Here is a 19,489-nt window from a genome sequence, read left to right as displayed (position 1 = left end):
ATTTTCTCCACATTCCCAGCACTTGGTATTGTCAATCTTTGTCATTTAGACGTTCAAATGGGTGTGTAGTCATACTGTTTTAAATTTCTGTTTCCCCAATGATGTTGAGCATTTTTCATTGTGCTTATTTGCCATTCCTTTAGGTCTTTCATGGGGTTTGGAAGGCAGCAGAAGTAACAGTTATGTGAATATCACCATGGTTAAGTAGGAAACTCTATTCAAATTATCCTAACTTCTAAAATAATGCAGTAAAAAGAAATGGACTTTGGAATCAGACACACGAGAGGTTCAAATCCCACCTCTCTATGACACTGTGCAAATGACTTATTCCTTATAAAACTTAGTTTTACATCTGTAAAATGTTTTACACAAATGTTGTTAGAAATTCAATTTTTAAATTGCACTGTAAGGGCCTTGGATATAAATGCTAATTTCTTTGCTGTGTGTTTTTCCACACAAATGCTTCAATTCATGGCTTAAATGAAGATACTTGATTTCTGAAGGAAGGAAAAAAACATCACCATTACCACTAACAAACTGAAGCAAAACAGAACAAAATCAAAAACATAATTTCATAATAGACCCTTGACAGTGGGAGTTAAGAGAGCAGACTTGTAATATTTGATTGTCTTTTTTTCAGTTTGGACACAAGAACTTTAAGTACTCCCAAATGTTTGAACTATTAAATATCTCTTCATTTTTCCTCCCTATTCTCTGCCCTACACCCTCATATTTTTCATACTATTGGCAGAGAATGCCAGTACCTCTCATGTGTTTTTTCTTTCTTCTGAAAATAATACCCTTCCTTCACTTGCATTCATTTAAAAAGACATCTCAAGTACCTTTTCTTCAGTGAGGTTTTCCCTGGTACATTTGCCCTGGGCCCTGTGATCGCACAGCACTCTTCCTTCCATGTTTCTGTGGTGACATTTCTCCCCCTTCTTCCAATAAGTATGTACTGAGCACCTACAATGTGACAGGTAACGTTATAGACCCAGGAAATACCAGAGACAAGGTCTTCCCCTTTCCTCCATGGAGCTAAGATTGTAATGAGGAAAACAGAAAACAAACATACACACAAAGAAATAAGAACATTTCATATGTATTAGAAAGCAAAACAATAAAGGTTTAGAAAAGTTCAGAGAAAGCTTTTCTCAGGAAGTGACATTGTAGCTAAGACACGAACAACCAGAAGCCAGTCATACATTTGAAGATGTGACTGGAAAACCAGCACCTGAAAAAAAAAAAAATAGTAAAAGGATGAAAGGATGATTAGTTGAGTTTTTCCATAGGGACTAGAAAAGGTTTGCTCTCAGATCAACCCTCCTGATAACATATAAGCATATGTTAATCTTCTGTGCTCACGCACTGGAGGAAAATTGTCAGCTGCCAGAAAGACTCCACTCCACGGAAGATAATTGTGAAAATCTTCTCACTCTTGTGTGATGAACCAGTCAATCATTATCTTCTCCATCTTCTCATCACCCAGTTGGTGGCCAGACCACATTAAAAAGAACAACTTCTCTAAACTCAAAATGGATTAAAGACCTAAATGTAAGGCCAGACACTATAAAACTCTTAGAGGAAAACATAGGCAGAACACTCTATGACATAAATCACAGCAAGATCCTTTTTGACCCACCTCCTAGAGAAATGGAAATAAAAACAAAAATAAACAAATGGGACCTAATGAAACTTCAAAGCTTTTGCACAGCAAAGGAAAACATAAACAAGATGAAAAGACAACCCTCAGAATGGGAGAAAATATTTGCAAAGGAAGCAACTGACAAAGGATTAATCTCCAAAATTTACAAGCAGCTCATGCAGCTCAATATCAAAAAAAAAAAACAACCCAATCCAAAATGGGCAGAAGACATAAATAGACATTTCTCCGAAGAAGACATACAGACTGCCAACAAACACATGAAAGAATGCTCAACATCATTAATCATTAGAGAAATGCAAATCAAAACTGCAATGAGGTGTCACCTCACACCACTCAGAATGGCCATCATCAAAAAATCTAGAAACAATAAATGCTGGAAAGGGTGTGCAGAAAAGGAAACCCTCATATACTGTTGGTGGGAATGTAAACTGATACAGCCACTGTGGAGAACAGTATGGAGGTTCCTTAAAAAACTACACATAGAACTACCATACGACCCAGCAATCCCACTACTGGGAATATACCCTGAGAAAACCATAATTCAAAAAGAGTCATGTACTACAATGTTCATTGCAGCACTATTTACAATAGCCAGGACATGGAAGCAACCTAAGTGTCCATCAACAGGTGAATGGATAAAGAAGATGTGGCACATATATACAATGGAATACTACTCAACCATAAAAAGAAATGAACTTGAGTTATTTGTAATGAGGTGGATGGACCTAGAGTCTGTCATACAGAGTGAAGTAAGTCAGAAAGAGAAAAACAAGTACCGTATGCTAATGCATATATATGGAATCCAAAAAAATGAAAATGGTTCTGAAGAACCTAGGGGCAGGACAGGAATAAAGATGCAGACGTAGAGAATGGACTTGAGGAGACGGGGAGGGGGAAGGGGAAGCTGGGATGAAGTGAGAGAGTGGCATGGACATATATACACTACCAAACGTAAAATAGATAGCTAGTGGGAAGCAGCCACATAGCACAGGGAGATCAGCTCTGTGCTTTGTGTCCACCTAGAGGGGTGGGATAGGGAGGGTGGGAGGGAGACGCAAGAGGGAGGAGATATGGGGACATATGTATATGTATAGCTGATTCACTTTGTTATACAGCAGAATCTAACACAAAATTGTAAAGCAATTATGCTCCAATAAAGATGTCTAAAAAAAATAAAAAAAGAAAGACAGCAATGCTCCTACCCGTGGGCAAAGTCATGGTGGCTTACGGTACAGATAGCACCAGCCCCGTGCACTGCATGCAGGGGATCCAGCAACTGGCTCTCTTCCTTTGGAGAGTGTTGTTTCGTGAAATGCAAGATTAGAGAATGATTAATGAAGAATTAACATTAATAATATTACCAATTATAAAAACTAACAATTGTAAAATCTTTGCTATGAGATAGGTATAAAGTCAAACATTTTGCATGGATTATACCATGTCATCAGCAGAAAATAAAATAAAAAACAAAAGCAAACAAACAAACAAAAAAACTAAAAATAGAACTACCATACGACCCCACAATCACACTACTGGGAATATACCCAGAGAAAACCATAATTCAAAAAGAGTCATGTACCACAGTGTTCATTGCAGCTCTATTTACAATAGCCAGGACATGGAAGCAACCTAAGTGTCCATCAACAGATGAATGGATAAAGAAGATGTGGCACATATATACAATGGAATATTACTCAGCCGTTAAAAGAAACGAACTTGAGTTATTTGTAGTGAGGTGGATGGACTTAAGAGTCTGTCATACAGAGTGAAGTCAGAAAGAGAAAAACAAGTACCGTATGCTAACGCATATATATGGAATCTAAAAAAAAAAATGGTTCTGAAGAACCTAGGGGCAGGACAGGAATAAAGATGCAGATGTAGAGAATGGACTTGAGGAGACAGGGAGGGGAAAGGGTAAGCTGGGACGAAGTGAGAGAGTGCATGGACATATATACACTACCAAATGTAAAACCGATAGCTAGTGGGAAGCAGCCGCATAGCACAGGGAGATCAGCTCTGTGCTTTGTGACCACCTGGAGGGGTGGGTTAGGGAGGGTGGGAGGGAGGGGATATGGGGACATATGTGTACGTATAGCTGATTCACTTTGTTATGCAGCAGAATCTAACACAAAATTGTAAAGCAATTATACTCCAATAAAGATGTTAAAAAAAAAAACTTCTCTTTCTGCAGGAAGAGAGGGAAGAAATTTATCATTATACATATTTACCAAAGTTTACATGCTATTTTCTTCTGACAGTAGTTGATTTATATCTCATAAGAGCAAACTATTCATTTTGTAATTTTTAAAATTATAAGCCTGTACGCTTACCCACTATTACATTAGTGAGTAATATTGTGAGACAGGAAGTAAAAATAAGAGAATGATGTATTAGATAAATCCACATGCAAAAGACAGTGTTTTGTGAGCTGATGCAATTGAGTTGCCAAATCATAAAGATTCTCTGTGATCATAATGTGTGTAGATTCAGGGGAACTTTGTACACATGCATATAGCCAGTGAATTTGGAAAAGAATCATAGAATTTTTGCTTTCTTGCAGGTTATCATTCCAATTAGAATTTTAAAAATGTATCCCTAGAACAGAGAAGCTTTCAGAAAATTGAAAGTCCATAAACTTTACAACATCTGCTTCCTTGCGGTGGGACTTAATCTGTCATCTGTTAAGATGTACACAATATTGTGTTGCTGTGAGGATTATAAATAATATCTGTGAAACACCTGACATGCTTGGTACAGAGAGTAGACCTTCCACAAATAGTTGGTATTTTCTTTTATTTTTATATTTTCACTTTTCTATGCTTTTCTTTTTAGAGCATAAATGGTGATTGTGATAAACAGTCATAAGCCAAAGTATAGTATTTATTCAAATATTAGTTTCAGTTCGTATATTCAGAGACAATTTTGTATCTCATCTCCCAGTATACCCCCAAAATTCTCCATGAGAGACTGTGAATTTCAAAATTTGGGATTTATGGGACAATTTAACAATTCACCCCATTGCTCAACAGCACTTATACCTGAGAAAGGAAAATGCAGGAGAAGCAAAGAATCTGAAACCAGCCATTTTTGTTTCTTATTAGAAGTATATGAAAAAAAAAGACAAATCATCATTAGTGACAAAAGTCATTATTAGACAAATTTGACAAATTCATCACCAGAATGCAGTCAATTTTGTATTTCATTGAGTTTCTTTGAGATGCATGAAGAGCAGAAAGAAGGAACTTCTTTAATTTATTGTCCACCATTTATTTGTAAGCTTCATCCTGATGTTTTTTATTTTCTTGTAGATTCCTTGTGCAATAAAAATGACACCAAGTGCCTCTCAGATTCTTGCCAAAACAATTCTACATGCAAGAATTTTTCAAAAGACGGCAGTTGCCATTGTTCAGGCACAGCCATTAATTTGGACAAAGACTGTGACCATGAGGAAGACGCTTGCTTCTCCAGTCCCTGTCCAGGAAATGCCACTTGTGTGAGCGTCCCAGGAGAGAGGAGGTTTCTGTGCAGATGTCCTCCTGGGTACAGTGGGACCACCTGTGACACGGCCATTGCTCCCTGTGGCACCAACTCCTGCCAACACGGAGGCTTTTGCCATCAGGACCCTGTGCACCCTGTGTGCATCTGCCCTGCTGGATATGCCGGAAGATTCTGTGAGCTGGAGCACGATGAGTGTGCGTCCAGCCCCTGCCACAACGGTGCTGTGTGCCAGGACGGAATCAATGGATACTCCTGCTTCTGTGTCCCAGGCTATCAAGGCAGGCACTGCGACTTGGAAGTGGACGAGTGTGTGTCAGACCCCTGCAAGAACGAGGCCACGTGCCTCAACGAGATAGGACGGTACACTTGCATCTGTCCCCACGATTACTCCGGTAAGTGTGATTCCACTCAAATCCCAGATGATGTAATTAGCATTCCCTTTAATGTGACAGAAGCAGAAGTGGCCTATTATGTCCCATCCAACTGCTTATGAAAATGGCCTTGACAGGAACTCATCAACAGATAGAAAGCTTCCTAAACTACTAAAAATCCACTGAGCTTAAGCATTTGTGTACTGTCACTGTCGTCGTTTTAAATGGAGTCCTACATTGTTTAAAACATAGATTTAGCCTAGAATTAGTGGGCTCTGCAGGACCTAGCCTTCCGGGTCAGGGCAATACAGGCTCCCTGGCAGGGCAGATGCCCTTCGTCCTAGCTAACCTAACATGTGCCCTCTCCTGCCACCGCAGCCTGGTGGGGGCAGGCCACAGGATGGACATGGGTAGATGGGTTTCTAGTGTTGGAGTGTGATAAACACACCAAGGATAGCAAGGCTGACAGAGCATGGCAGATGAGATAAGTCACGAGTTTACTCCTAAAGAAGTCGCTTCTTGTTGAATCTCTTGGAAATAGCAAGTAATAGTGCCTCATACCTATTCACAAAGTTTTTGCTGATGTTGATTTAGTAATAGAGTAACAAGCAGCTCATTCATTACAAGGCTACGTGCTGTTCATCATCCTCGCGCTCAGTCTCCATTCCTCCCCCCTCCCGCCATTCTCCTGAGTCAGCTGCCCATTTAGGTCAGTTTTTCATGCCAACAATCTTCCTTACACCGTTTTACTCTGTGGATTTTCCGTCTACTGTAAGGGGTCTTTGCTTTCTCACGTTCGTTCTAACTTCTGCTCACCACTTTCCCGGGCTTCCTAACTACTAGCTCTGTGACATCATTCTCCTGTTATGCCTCTTTTTCCCTTAGTTCGTGCCACTTTTGTAGCCTCCTGGGGTATTTGGCTTCCAACTTGCCTTTTCCCAACCCTTTGACACTTACTTCTTGGTCTTGTCATTCTTTTTCCAAGTATGCTAAGCAATATAATTATTTAACAAATATTCCCCTTCAAAATTTGTACCAGAACCCTCCAGGATCATTTTGCTAATATTACAGATTCTAGAAATGTCTATTTTACAAAGTAGACATATCCCTAGTGGCTCTGATATAAAATTTGCTCCCTCTCCCTTGACCTTCACCTACAGCTAATCCTCAAATTCTGTTGTTTTGACATCCAGGAGGTCTCCCAAATTGAGCTCATCCACTCTGTTGCCAGTGCCTTGCCTCATGCCATCAGATCTCTTGTGTGAAGCACAGTACATTCTCCAGACCCTTATCTTCCCCAACTGGTTCTAAACAATGCCTCCAAAATAATCCTTCTAAAATAGACCTGGCTGTGCTGTTCCCTTCTGAAGGGCCTTGAGAGCTCCCCACTACAAAGAGACCAATTTTAATGTCTCACTAAAAACCCTCCATAATTTGTCCCTTACTTATGGGTCATATCTCCACCCACCATTCCACCAAACCATTCTATTTCCTCAAGGCATCTTCACTCTTTATTCTAGTGGCTTCCATCCTTCTGGAAGGCCCTTCCTCGATTCACAATATCTACTCTGTGAAGTTCTTCTTTACTTTAAATCCTCAGTTCACCACCCAGCTCAAGAAGTATTTCTGACTTACTAGTAGCTATGTAGTAATTATGATTATTTATTACTTCCATAGTAGTTTGCACCTCTATTAAAGAACTCCCTGTATTCTGTCCTCTTCTTCAGATATATGTGTTTTTGTCTCCTCCCACTAAAGTGTTAGTTTTGAAAGAAGTCATGTCTTATATTTGTTCTTTAATTCATCAATACTTTGGGGGTATTTATTATATTAAGTTAGTGAATTAAAAAGAGCAGTACTCAGCACAGTGAATAATGGTGGCTTAATAAACTGTTAGTGAATTGTTCTAATTAATTCTTCCTTAACTTTCTGGGCACCCTTCCTAGTAATGAAACTGATGTATAATAAATAGATATTAAACTAGATTTTACTTTCTCTTTATGCATACTTCATGACGGTAGAATGCTTGTGTCAAGTGGAAAATTATTTTGTTGAGTGCCTTTGAATTACCAATACTATGCTAAAAGTTATGGGGTGTACTAAAGGAGCTTATAAAACAGTACTTCTACATGAAAAAACCCCTTGTTCATATGCCATACTATCATATCCATTCTCTTAATTGAGTTATAGCAATTGATTTCAATTATTAAGTTTTAAATTTTTTTTTATTGAGGTGCTGTTGATTTGTAACATTATGTTTCATACAAACAGCATTATATTTCTACTTTTGTATACACTACAGTGTGCTCACCACCAAAATCAATTTTATTAATTTTTGAATAAAAATGAGAAGTAAATTTTTGTAGGGCTGGTTTGGGATTGCTTCTGTTTATGAAGGTCACATTTAAAAACCACTATAGTTTACTAAGATAATATCTTCGGTTTCCTGCTCTTAATACAATATCCTGAATGGTGACTAAAAGGAATCGATGTGAGATCACATGTTTCAGCCATTTTAACTACAGTTTTCTGAAACAGTCTTATAATTGCAGAAACACAGCTTGAAAAATTATGTTTTACAGTCTGCGTGTTTTTACATTTACATTTTAATTTAATTGGATTGTAATGAATCTTTTAAGTGGTTTAAATTTAGGCATAAAAGATGTCAAAGGTGTGTCCCAAATGTGAAATGTAGTAAAACTCCATCATAAGGCATTTCACTGTGCAATAAATTAATGTATCCTGTGGCTGCATCATATCCCTGCTGGGCCTAATAAGAATCAATGCCTTTTCCTCACTAAAACACGCAAAGTCCACAATGAGGACACTTCCCTTGCCCAAACCCTGATATGAAAGTGTTGTTCCCTATTTAAATATGTTCTCCTTTTGTTTTCCAAGAAATCAGCTACATTTTAATATTTCAGCTTTTCAAGGGACGTATATACAACTTACCCACAAACAGCATTTCAGTGAACGACTCAGAAGGCATTAAGAACAAGGTCTATTATTAGCTGGGTAGGCTTGTTCGGAGAGAAATGTGTGGTTTAGGCTTGATCACCAGTCTCCTCCCACAGTGAGGTAGCCGGCGTCTGGGATCTCCTCCGTGGTTCTCAGGCCTGACTGCACAGGAGCAACTCCCCACGGAGCTCTGAGCCAGAGGTGCTCGTTTCTGCCTCCCGAGAACCACATTTAGCTGACGGTTCTAATGCACAGCCAGGCTGGAAGCCAGAAATTAAGTTTATGTGAACCTAATTGGAAAATTTTCTTGCACAGCCCCAACCTTTAGACCCTCAAGGAAGCTTGTTTTTTTGGCGCTGCCCTGTGGTTGCCAGTGTTCATGGCAACTCAGGCCAATTAATGAGAAACCCAAAGAAGTTCTATAGAATCAGGGAAAAAGCTGGAGCTGAAAAGGACAGAAGAAAGCTCTCGGCCCTCAGCACCGGTTCGCGGAGGCTCCGGCTCGCCCCGGCCCTCCAGGCGCATCCCGGAAACTATATCGCAGGCCCGAGCTGTCGCGGGCCATGTCCAAATTTAGAGTGATCATAAAGAACCCGGCTTACAGGAAAAAGCCCGCGTTCCTCTGAGCAGCACAGCCAGAAAACGCAATAAATTTCCAAAGACAGGGAGGCAGGAGAGGAGAGAGTGGTAGCACTTGGAGAGAGGGTTCACCCTAAGGGGCTTCTCCGCTCTGCGCCCTCCTGCCGGGGGATTCACGAGCTATACAGCAGCGGGCTCCGGCTCCAGAGGCGCTCAAGGTGCTGGCGGGAATCTGCGCTGCATAAGCAAAAACTCCGTTTCAGCTGAAAGCGAACAGCGGCCAACTTTTTTTTAATGAAAAGAATATTAGCTTTGAGTATGTGACTGCTTTTAGTTCAAGGGCTTGCAATGGATCATTCTGTAATTGAAGTCTTCGTTAGAATTAGCCCGATTGACTAATGAACATTTTTCACGTTAAAATGTCTGCAGCATGAGAAAAATAGAGCTACAGAAGGGCAGGAGGAAGGCCAGTTGGATGCACGGTGAAGCAAAACAGTGTAGGAAAAGATCTTAGTTCCTCAACTGTAAAACAGATCTTTGGTATAAAAATAATCTTTAGGGGGCTTCCCTGGTGGCGCAGTGGTTGAGAGTCCGCCTGCCGATGCAAGGGACATGGGTTCGTGCCCCGGTCTGGGAAGATCCCACATGCCGTGGAGCGGCTGGGCCCGTGAGCTGTGGCCGCTGAGGCTGTGCGTCCGGAGCCTGTGCTCCGCAACGGGAGAGGCCACAGCAGTGAGAGGCCCGCGTACCGCAAAAAAAAAAAAAAAAAAAAATCTTTTGGGAAATAAGAAAAAACACTATATTAAATGTACTTATCGACTGTAAGATCCATCTCTATTTCAGAAACAAAAATATGTGAAGAAATTCACTTTATATTCAAGAAAATGTCTTAGTATACGGAGACAAGTTAGCACATGGAGACTAGTTAGAAAGCCATTGCAAGACCAGGTGTAAGACGTTAGGACCAGGCCTGGAAGAGGGGTATAGGCGTGTAAGGGAAGAGTAGGTGTACCATCCCTAGGAAGAAGACTCGCTGACATTTATCAAAGCCGGAATATTTCCAAACTTATTTTACCAACAAAAAACTTGAAATCCCTAATACAAAAATGAGAATGCATTAAAAGTTCAATTGCCATTTCCAGGTTAATGAATTTATAATCTCTACCAGTGGTTCTCAAACTTTAGCATGCAACAGACTCACTATTAAAGTACAGTTTCCGATTCAATAGATCTGAGGTGGGGTCCAAGAACTGCATTTATAGCAAGTTCCCAGGCGGTGCTGATGCTGCTAGTTTGGGCACCACACTTTGAGAACCACCGATGTAGACAATTATGTGGATTCTCATGCGGCATCCTTGATTCTTATTTCACAAACGTTATGAGACGAGGAAAAAGAGTCAACACAAAGTAGTTATATGTATATTTTAATATATTTTATTTTATATACTTATATATTTATTTTATATATGTATATATATATGTATATATACTATTTATTACTGGAAACAGTTCCAGATAAATGATATGGGTAAAAATAAATGTTTGTTGAGTTCATTCAGTCATTAATTTAGTGAACAAGCACATATGTATATATTGGGTCCCTGCAATGTGTCAGGCATTGTTTTGTTTCTGTAAATATAATAAGAAAAGTGATGAAAAAGTCCCTTACATTCAAGAAGGAAGAGATAGACATGTATAAAATAAGTAATAGGTAGATAAAAATATGTAGTAGGGTAGGTGGCGATAAACTCAGTGGAAAAATGTAAAACAAAAAAAGAGGGAATTAGGGATTAAGCTTTAGGTAGAATGACCGGGGAAGGCCTCACTGAGAAGTTGACAGGAGAATAAAGTTCTAGGGAGGTGAGAAAGGGAGTCGGGCAAATACCTTGTGGAATAGCACCCCTGGAAGAGGAACAGCATGTGCAAAGGCCCTGAGGCAGAGTCCATGGAAGCAGCAATGAGTCCAAGAGAAGCAGCAATGAGATGTATGTGATTGGAGTGAAGTGGACAAGGAGGAGACATAATAGGATCAGATTACTGAGACTTATAGGTCACGGTAATGACTTTGGCTCTTCCTCTATGTGAGATGGGAAGTTGTTGGAGAGTTGTTTTTTTTTTTTTTTTTAATGTTTGTTGAAGTATAGTTGATTTACAATGTTGTGTTAGGTTCAGGTGTACAAGAAAGTGAATTGGTTTCTTTTCCATTATAGATTATTATAAGATATTGAATATAGTTCCCTGTGCTATACAATAGTCCTTGTTGTTTATCTATTTTATACATAGTAGTGAGTATCTGTTAATCACAAACTTGTTGAAGAGTTTTGAGCAGAAGACTGAAATGGTTTGACTCGCATTTTATTTATTTATTTAATTTATTTTTGGCTGCGTTGGGTCTTAGTTGCAGCACGTAGGATCTTCGTTGAGGCATGTGGGATCTTTCGTTGTGGTGCACGGGCTTCTCTCTAGGTGTGGTGCATGGGATTCTCTCTAGTTCTGGCACATAGGCTCCAGGGCGTGTGGGCTCTGTAGTTGTGGTGCACGGGTTCCAGAGTGCGTGGGCCCTGTAGTTTGCGGCTCACGAGCTCTAGTTGAGGCACACAGGCTCAGTAGTTGTGGCACGTGGGCTTAGTTGCCCCATAGCATATGGTATCTTAGTTCCCCAAGATCCTGGTTCACCGACTAGGGATTGAACCCCCGTCCTCTGCATTGTAAGGCGGCGTCTTTACCACTGGACCACCAGGGAAGTCCCTTGACTTGCATTTTAACAAAATGTCTTTGCTTATTATGTTGAGGATATGCTGAAGGGAGAGGTTAAGGTAGAATTAGGGTGCCCAATGGAGAGTAATACAATAATCCAAGTAAATGGACTATTATTTGAGAGGAAAGAGTGAAAGAGAAGTATCACAATAGCACCTTTTTTCCTTTAAAATTTAGTACAGAAATGAACACTGAAGGATCACGGATCACGCAAACGAAATGAGAGCACACTTTCCCTGGCCTGCTCTCTTCTGCCCTCAGGCGGGATGTCCAGATTATTCAGCACAGGTCTATCCTTCACAATATTTCTAGCAACCATGCAGGCTTCCTTAGAAGTTCAGATCGACCATATCGTCATGCAGCGTCTTTCACATCCACACCTGAGACTTACCCTACTTCTCTGCATCTTTTTACTCATTTAAAATTTCCTATCAGAGCTTTTTTTTTTTTTGATAATTCTTCATGTTCTTCTCTGAGCTTTCTCCAGTAGTCCTCATCCATTCTGATTGTAAGAGGTAGTGAACTCTGACACTGCAATTACAGTGGCATTTATTAAAGGCATATTTTGAATTTCAGTCATTGTGGAGATTAGAACCTATTCTTGATGTTCCATTATGCCTAAATGTATTTTTGATCAACTAAAGCACTTTGAAGCATCTATGATGAATCAAGTGGGTAATTTAATGGTCATGAAAATAATCTGGGAAAAATAAAAGTATTATATATTATAAAATATAAGCTTATTTCATGAGAAATAATATTATTATTGTTACTATTGAAGTTTTTTTTACTGAAAGTATAATCCTGATTATAAAATTAAGACATAAAACTTGATGAACTTACATCAATTTACCGGGAATAATTTTTAATAAATAGTCCATATTTATATAAACATACTCAATATATGATACCAGTTTAAATAACACTTAAATATTGATTCTATGAGCACCTACCTAGATATCTCAAATTTTACTCACCATGTAATATACCCATAACAATTATCTTTCAGACCTCAAAGGAAAATAATGTATAACAGCCTAAAGAGAAATTCTGAATTTCACAGGCTGTATCTTTATTTTATCAAAGGAAAATGGTTGTTTTTCTATATGCTCTTAATTATTAAATTGACCAACTTTTGGTGGTGTCATGTAAAGGCAATTAAACACTGTTCAGGCCTTTGCTCAGGACTAGAGCCATTTGAAGTAGTTTTTATGATGAAATGTAGTTTCTGTCTTTTGACAAATGTGTGTTGAATGAGTGCATAAAATAACAAATGCTATTTGCTCAGCAAATATTTATCACAGCCTTGAAAGGCACTGGACACTGTGCCGGACCGTGGAAATATAAAGATGACTAAGGCAAAATTTATTCAGGGAGGAGGAGTGTAAACAAAAATTACAGTCTCTCTCTGAACAGAGTGCAGAGGAAGCACAAAGGAAGATGCCGCTCAGGGTCAGGAAACGCTCCAGAGAGAAAGCAGACCATAGCAGAGCAGGGATGCACCACTTCCAGGATGCAGAGCTGAGACTTCTGTCCTCTGACTACATTTATTATTATTTTTGAATGAATAACAATGAGCTGAATGCAAGGGGGAAGGACTGCAGACGTGTTTTAGAAAGGGGTGATGTCTCTCCCGTCGTGTTTGCTCTGATGATTGGCTTGTGGTTTAGGCAGTAGTTACGGATGACGTGCTCCATCCTAAACTCTGTATCTCTCTGACTCCTCCTCTTAGTGCCTTCCCAGCTATGAGCAGGGTGCGCGGGCCGAGTGAGGAGGAGATATGGTCATACATGGTACTAGCCTGTAATATGAGGAATTAGCAGGAGACAGGGATTCCAGGCCCAGCCTTGATGTTCTCTAGTGGTTTGGTATTGATAAATAACAAGAGTTCTGAGCTTCTGTTTCCTCATTTTAACATATAGGCATAATAATATCACCTAACTTCAGGGTCCTGGTGAGAATGACATGACTTAATGAAAGTTTTTTCATAAACTATTTAAGTCTATGCATATGCTGGTTGTCACTATTTTAACATGTTCAATATTGCTACTAATACCATTGCTGTTTGTATTTCTCTAATAATTAGTGATGTTGAGCATCTTTTCATGTGCCTCTTGGCCATCTGTATGTCTTCTTTGGAGAAATGTCTATTTAGGTCCTCTGCCCATTTTTTGATTGTGTTGTTTGTATTTTTGATAATTCAGCTGATTGAGCTGTTTGTATATTTTGGAGATTATTCTCTTGTCAGTTGTTTCATTTGCAAATATTTTCTCCCATTCTGAGGGTTGTCCTTTCATCTTTTTTATGTTTTCCTTTGCTGTGCAAAAGCATTTAAGTTTAATTAGGTCCCATTTCTTTATTTTTGTTTTTATTTTCATTCCTTTAGGGGTTGTGTCAAAAAAGATCTTGCTGCGATTTATGTCATAGAGTGTTCTGTCTATGTTTTCCTCTAAGTGTTTCAGAATGTCTGGCCTTACATTTAGGTCTTTAATCCATTTTGAGTTTATTTTTGTGTATGGTGTTAGGGAGCATTCTAATTTCATTCTTTTGCATATAGCTGTCCAGTTTTCCCAGCACCATGTATTGAAGAGACTGTCTTTTCTCCATTGTATAGTCTTGCCTCCTTTGTCATAGATTAGGTGACCATAGCTTCATGGGTTTCTCTCTGGGCTTTCTGTCCTGTTCCATTGACCTATATTTCTGTTTTTGTGCCAATACCATACTGTCTTGATTACTGTAGCTTTGTAGTTTAGTCTGAAGTCAGGGAGCTCGATTCCTCCAGTTCTGTTTTTCTTTCTCAAGATTGCTTTGGCTATTTGGGGTCTTTTGTGTTCCCATACAAATTGTAAAATTTTTTGTTCTAAGTCTGTGAAAAATGCCAATGGTAATTTGATAGGGATTGCATTGAATCTGTACATTGCTTTGGGTAGTATAGTCATTTTCACAATGTTGATTCTTCCAATCCAAGAACATGGTATATCTCTCCATCTGTTTGTGTCGTCTTTGATTTCTTTCATCAGTATCTTATAGTTTTCTGAGTACAGGTCTTTTGCCTCCCTAGGTAGGTTTATTCCCAGGTATTTTATTCTTTTTGTTGCAATGGTAAATGGGAGTGTTCTTTAATTTCTCTTTCTGATCTTTTGTTGTTAGTGTATAGGAATGCAAGAGATTTCTGTGCATTAATTTTGTATCTTGCAACTTTACCAAATTCATTGATTAGCTCTAGAACTTTCCTGGTGTTATCTTTAGGATTTTCTATGTATAGTATTGTATCTGCAAACAGTGACAGTTTTACTTCTCCTTTTCCAATTTGGATTCCTTGTATTTCCTTTTCTTCTCTGGTTGCCGTGGCTAGGACTTCCAAAACTATGTTGAATAATAGTGGCGAGAGTGGACATCATTGTCTTGTTCCTGATCTTAGAGGAAATGCTTTCAGTTTTTCACCATTGAGAATGATGTTTGCTGTGGGTTTGCCATATACAGCCTTAATTATGTTGGGGCAGTTTCCCTGTATGCCCAATTTCTGGAGAGTTTTTATCATAAATTGGTGTTGAACTTTGTCAAAAGCTTTTGCTGCATCTACTGAGATGATCATTTGGTTTTTATTCTTCAGTTTCTTAATATGGTGTATCATATTGATTGATTTTCATATATTGAAGAATCCTTGCATCCCTGGGATAAATCCCACTTGATCATGGTGTATGATCCTTTTAATGTGTTGTTGGATTCTGTTTGCTCGTATTTTGTTGAGGATTTTTACGTCTATGTTCATCAGTTATACTGGCCTGTAATTTTCTCATATTGTGGTATCTTTGTCTGGTTTTGGTGTCAGGGTGACGGTGGCCTCATAGAATGAGCTTGGGTGTGTTCCTCCCTCTGCAGTTTTTTGGAAGAGTTTAAGAAGGATAGGTGTTAGCTCTTCTTTAAATGTTTGATAGAATTCACCTGTGAAGCCATCTGGTCGTGGACTTTTGCTTGCTGGAAGATTTTTAATCACAGTTTCAATTTCAGTGCTTGTGATTTGTCTGTTCATATTTTCTATTTCTTCCTGGTTCAGTCTTGGAAGGTTGTGCCTTTCTAAGAATTTGTCTATTTCTTCCAGGTTTTCCATTTTATTGGCATATAGTTGCTTGTAGTAGTCTGTTATGATCCTTTGTTTTTGTGTGTTGTCTTTCCTTTTTCATTTCTAACTTTATTGATTTGAGTCCTCTTCCTTTTTTGCTTGATGAGTCTGGCTAAAGGTTTATCAATTTTGTTTATCTTCTCAAAGTAACAGCTTTTAGTTTCATTAATCTTTGCTATCGTTTTCTTCTTTTCTTTCTATTTCATTTATTTCTGCTCTGATCTTTATGATTTCTTTCCTTCTACTAACTTTAGGTTGTGTTTGTTCTTCTTTCTGTAGTTGCTTTAGGTGTAAGGTTAGGTTGTTTATTTGAGATGTTTCTTGATTCTTGACGTAGGATTGTATTGCTATAAACTTCCCTCTTAGAACTGCTTTTGCCACATCCCATAGGTTTTGGGTCATTGTGTTTTCACCGTCATTTTTTTCTAGGTATTTTTTGATTTCTTCAGTGATCCACTGGTTATTTAGTAGCATATTGTTTGGCCTCCATGTGTTTGTGTTTTTTACAGTTTTTTTCCTGTAATTGATTTCTAATCTCATAGTGTTGTGGTCAGAAAAGGTGCTTGATATGATTTCAATTTTCTTAAATTTACTGAGGCTTGATTTGTGATCCAAGATATGATCTATCCTGGAGAATATTCCATGTGCACTTGAAAGTGTATTCTGCTGCTTTCAGATGGAATGTCCTATAAATATCAATGAAGTCTATCTGTTCTAATGTGTCATTTGAGGCTTGTGTTTCCTTATTAATTTTCTGTCTGGATGATCCGTCCATTGGTGTAAGTGGAATGTTAAAGTCCCCCACTATTATCGTTGTTTACACCATGTTGACCAATAATTTTTACAGGTATCATTTTCTTATACCTGAACTACTTTCTTTTTGAATATATTAGACTCATAGGAATGGGTTAACTGAGGTCATAACCTCTGCACTCTGTTTATGAGTTAAAACTGGAATATTCTGATATGTCTAGGCAAGAATTTAATTTCTGAAACTGCCATATCATAAAATAAAGGATTTAAGAAATTGTTAATATTGTAACTTTTCAAATACTCAGGAATAACAATTATCCTAATGAAGAGAAACATAAGAAAGATGTTTATGATGAAAAGATTGTAATTACCGAAGGGTGAAATGTATAATATTGGCATATTTAACATAAAATGTGAACTTCATAATTTTCCTATAATCTTCCCAAAAAACTTAAAAAATTAAGCAAGCTATAAGCCACTCAGAAAAGTAGTGTGTTTTTCAAACATAGCATCTTGGAGACCCTGAAATGGGTTACTCCAATTTAAACTTGGTATAGATTTTCTCACTTTTACACATTAAAAATGTATATCTACACACATATAAAATATGGGCAGTAGATTAAGGAAGTCATGCCTATTGACTTAGGAAAGTAAGATTTTAAAATCAAGTAACATCTTTGTACATGTTATGACATTTCAGATGGGATGAAGTTTGGAGGTATAGCACAGAGACGGGTTGAGAGAAAAATGGCTGGAGAAGAGGGATGAAGGGCGAGCTGGTTAGAGTAGGGGAGGCAGAAGAGCATTTCCACAGTAGACCAGCACTCTAGGAAGGGTCACAAACAAGGCAGAACAGGAAGGCACTGCCGCTCTCCGCCTGCCCTTAGGGCTGACGAGAAAAGAGCCGTTCTTTCCTCTCCTGGAACGAGGTCTAGCCTCCATGAATATTCTGGAAAGATGGGGATGAAATAGAGTCAAGAACATTCTTAAACTTTCACGAATGATAAGAGGAGGAGGGAATAGGGCAAAATATGAAAGGGGTTAACAAAATGAGCAAAAAGCATGCTTAATATTAAAGAGGTTATTCCAGTTATGACTCTTGCTAAAAGCATACCTTGCAGAAACAAAGAAGATTTAGATAGCTATAATAACAATGATATAATTAGTTAAATAAATAAAATAGTGCCTATTGCCCAAGAGTATCTCTCGTGGTTAAGGGTAGCCAATGGCCTGGAAGAGTTCAAGGGTCATGAAGACACAAGGCATCTGCCTAATTCCAAGCCTAACCTACCCAAAGGAGCTTATTCCACCTGGTGGCAGATGTGATGGGCCCTCCTAAGCCCCCCAGAGATGTGCGGGTCAGGCAGCAGGCATCCTCTGTGAGAGACCCTGGAGGCCTGGGAGCCAGCTCTGCGTGTGCTCCACACATTGCTCTCTGGAACAGGGGGAATCCGGGCCAGAACCCGGCTCAGGAGAGGCCAGTTCCGTATCTTGTGCTCCTGGGGGAAACCAGACATCTGCCAATTACAAGCCCTAATCCACCTAATGATGCCCGTTCCCCCCGAAGGCACAGCTGGCAGGAACTCACTGCCTTGCCTTGGCCAGCCAGGTGGTCTGCCTGGGGACCCTCCACTTGGTGCGCCTGGGAGCCCTAGTTTTTGGGTAGGGAGAGGCTGGGTCCCTGGAGTAGATTCTGGTGGGAATAATAAAGTATTAATAATACTTTAATATATATTATAATATGTAATAAATATTATTAGAAATAATAAAAGAATACATCTATTTTCATATTTTATCAGGGTTAAATTCATCATTGATAATTGATAATTGATCATTGATCATTGATCATTGATAATTACATTGACTAAAATATAGCACAACACCAAGGCACTGTTGATTGTAAAGTCCATGGTGGTTTCTAGGAGTTAAAAATATGAGGGTGGGGCTTCCCTGGTGGCGCAGTGGTTGAGAGTCCGCCTGCCGATGCAGGGGACACAGATTCGTGCCCGGTCCGGGAAGATCCCACATGCCGCAGAGCGGCTGGGCCCGTGAGCCATGGCCGCTGAGCCTGCGCATCCAGAGCCTGTGCTCCGCAACAGGAGAGGCCACAGCAGTGAACGGCCCGCGTACCACCAAAAAAAAAAAAAATATATATATATATATATATATATATATATATATATATATGGGGGTGAAACATAGCAATCTTGGAATTGATGAAACTTAGTTGTCCTTCAGAGATGAATCCTAGGCTTGTAAAGTCTACTTTAAGTGAATGCTTTTTAAAAGGTGTGTTAATAACTTTTTGGTATCTTTAGGAAAGGTGTGTCTAAATGCACAAGCCAGAGATCCTTTTGGGTAAAAATCCAAAGATGTTCCCACTGAAAATAAAAATCCCAACTCTAATCTCTCATAGCATCTTGCTAATCATTATTTTACTAGCTTGACACTATTAATCAGAGCAGGAAGTGGCACAGCCTCTTTTCATTGTTCCAGGATGTTAAAAGATTATACCTGATATATAGAAATCCAGACCTCTACTGTAAACCCATAGCTATAATGGAAACGTGTGCTATGTACCTCTGCACTGATACTGGGTCCAGATTTGCACTGACAAGTGTTGTAACTGATGTACCGTATATCATTCCTTAAAGACCCCAGAAATAGCATATATAATTCTTATTCAAAAGGAAAATGTTGTGCATAGAGAGGCCTGTTAGATATTAATTATATTGGGTGGACTCTGAAATTTAGGATGATAACTTAAAGCTAAAGTGGAATTAT

The 19,489-nt window shown here is 39.0% G+C and overlaps 1 protein-coding gene across 3 annotated transcripts in view; it reads left to right on the top strand.

Annotated features, from left to right (window-relative positions):
- The window catches only part of CRB1 (crumbs cell polarity complex component 1), a 265,602-nt gene that overhangs the window by 114,914 nt on the left and 131,199 nt on the right, over positions 1–19,489 (top strand). For all 3 annotated transcript variants that reach the window (XM_079912087.1, XM_079912086.1, XM_079912088.1), the window contains one exon: positions 4,975–5,556. In XM_079912087.1, the coding sequence (XP_079768213.1) occupies positions 4,975–5,556 (582 nt within the window). The remainder of the gene's footprint in view (positions 1–4,974; positions 5,557–19,489) is intronic.

The sequence above is a fragment of the Stenella coeruleoalba genome, assembly GCF_951394435.1.
Source record: "Stenella coeruleoalba genome assembly, chromosome: 1".
In the NCBI taxonomy this organism is placed as follows: domain Eukaryota; kingdom Metazoa; phylum Chordata; class Mammalia; order Artiodactyla; family Delphinidae; genus Stenella; species Stenella coeruleoalba.
This window is presented reverse-complemented; position numbering and strand designations above follow the sequence as displayed.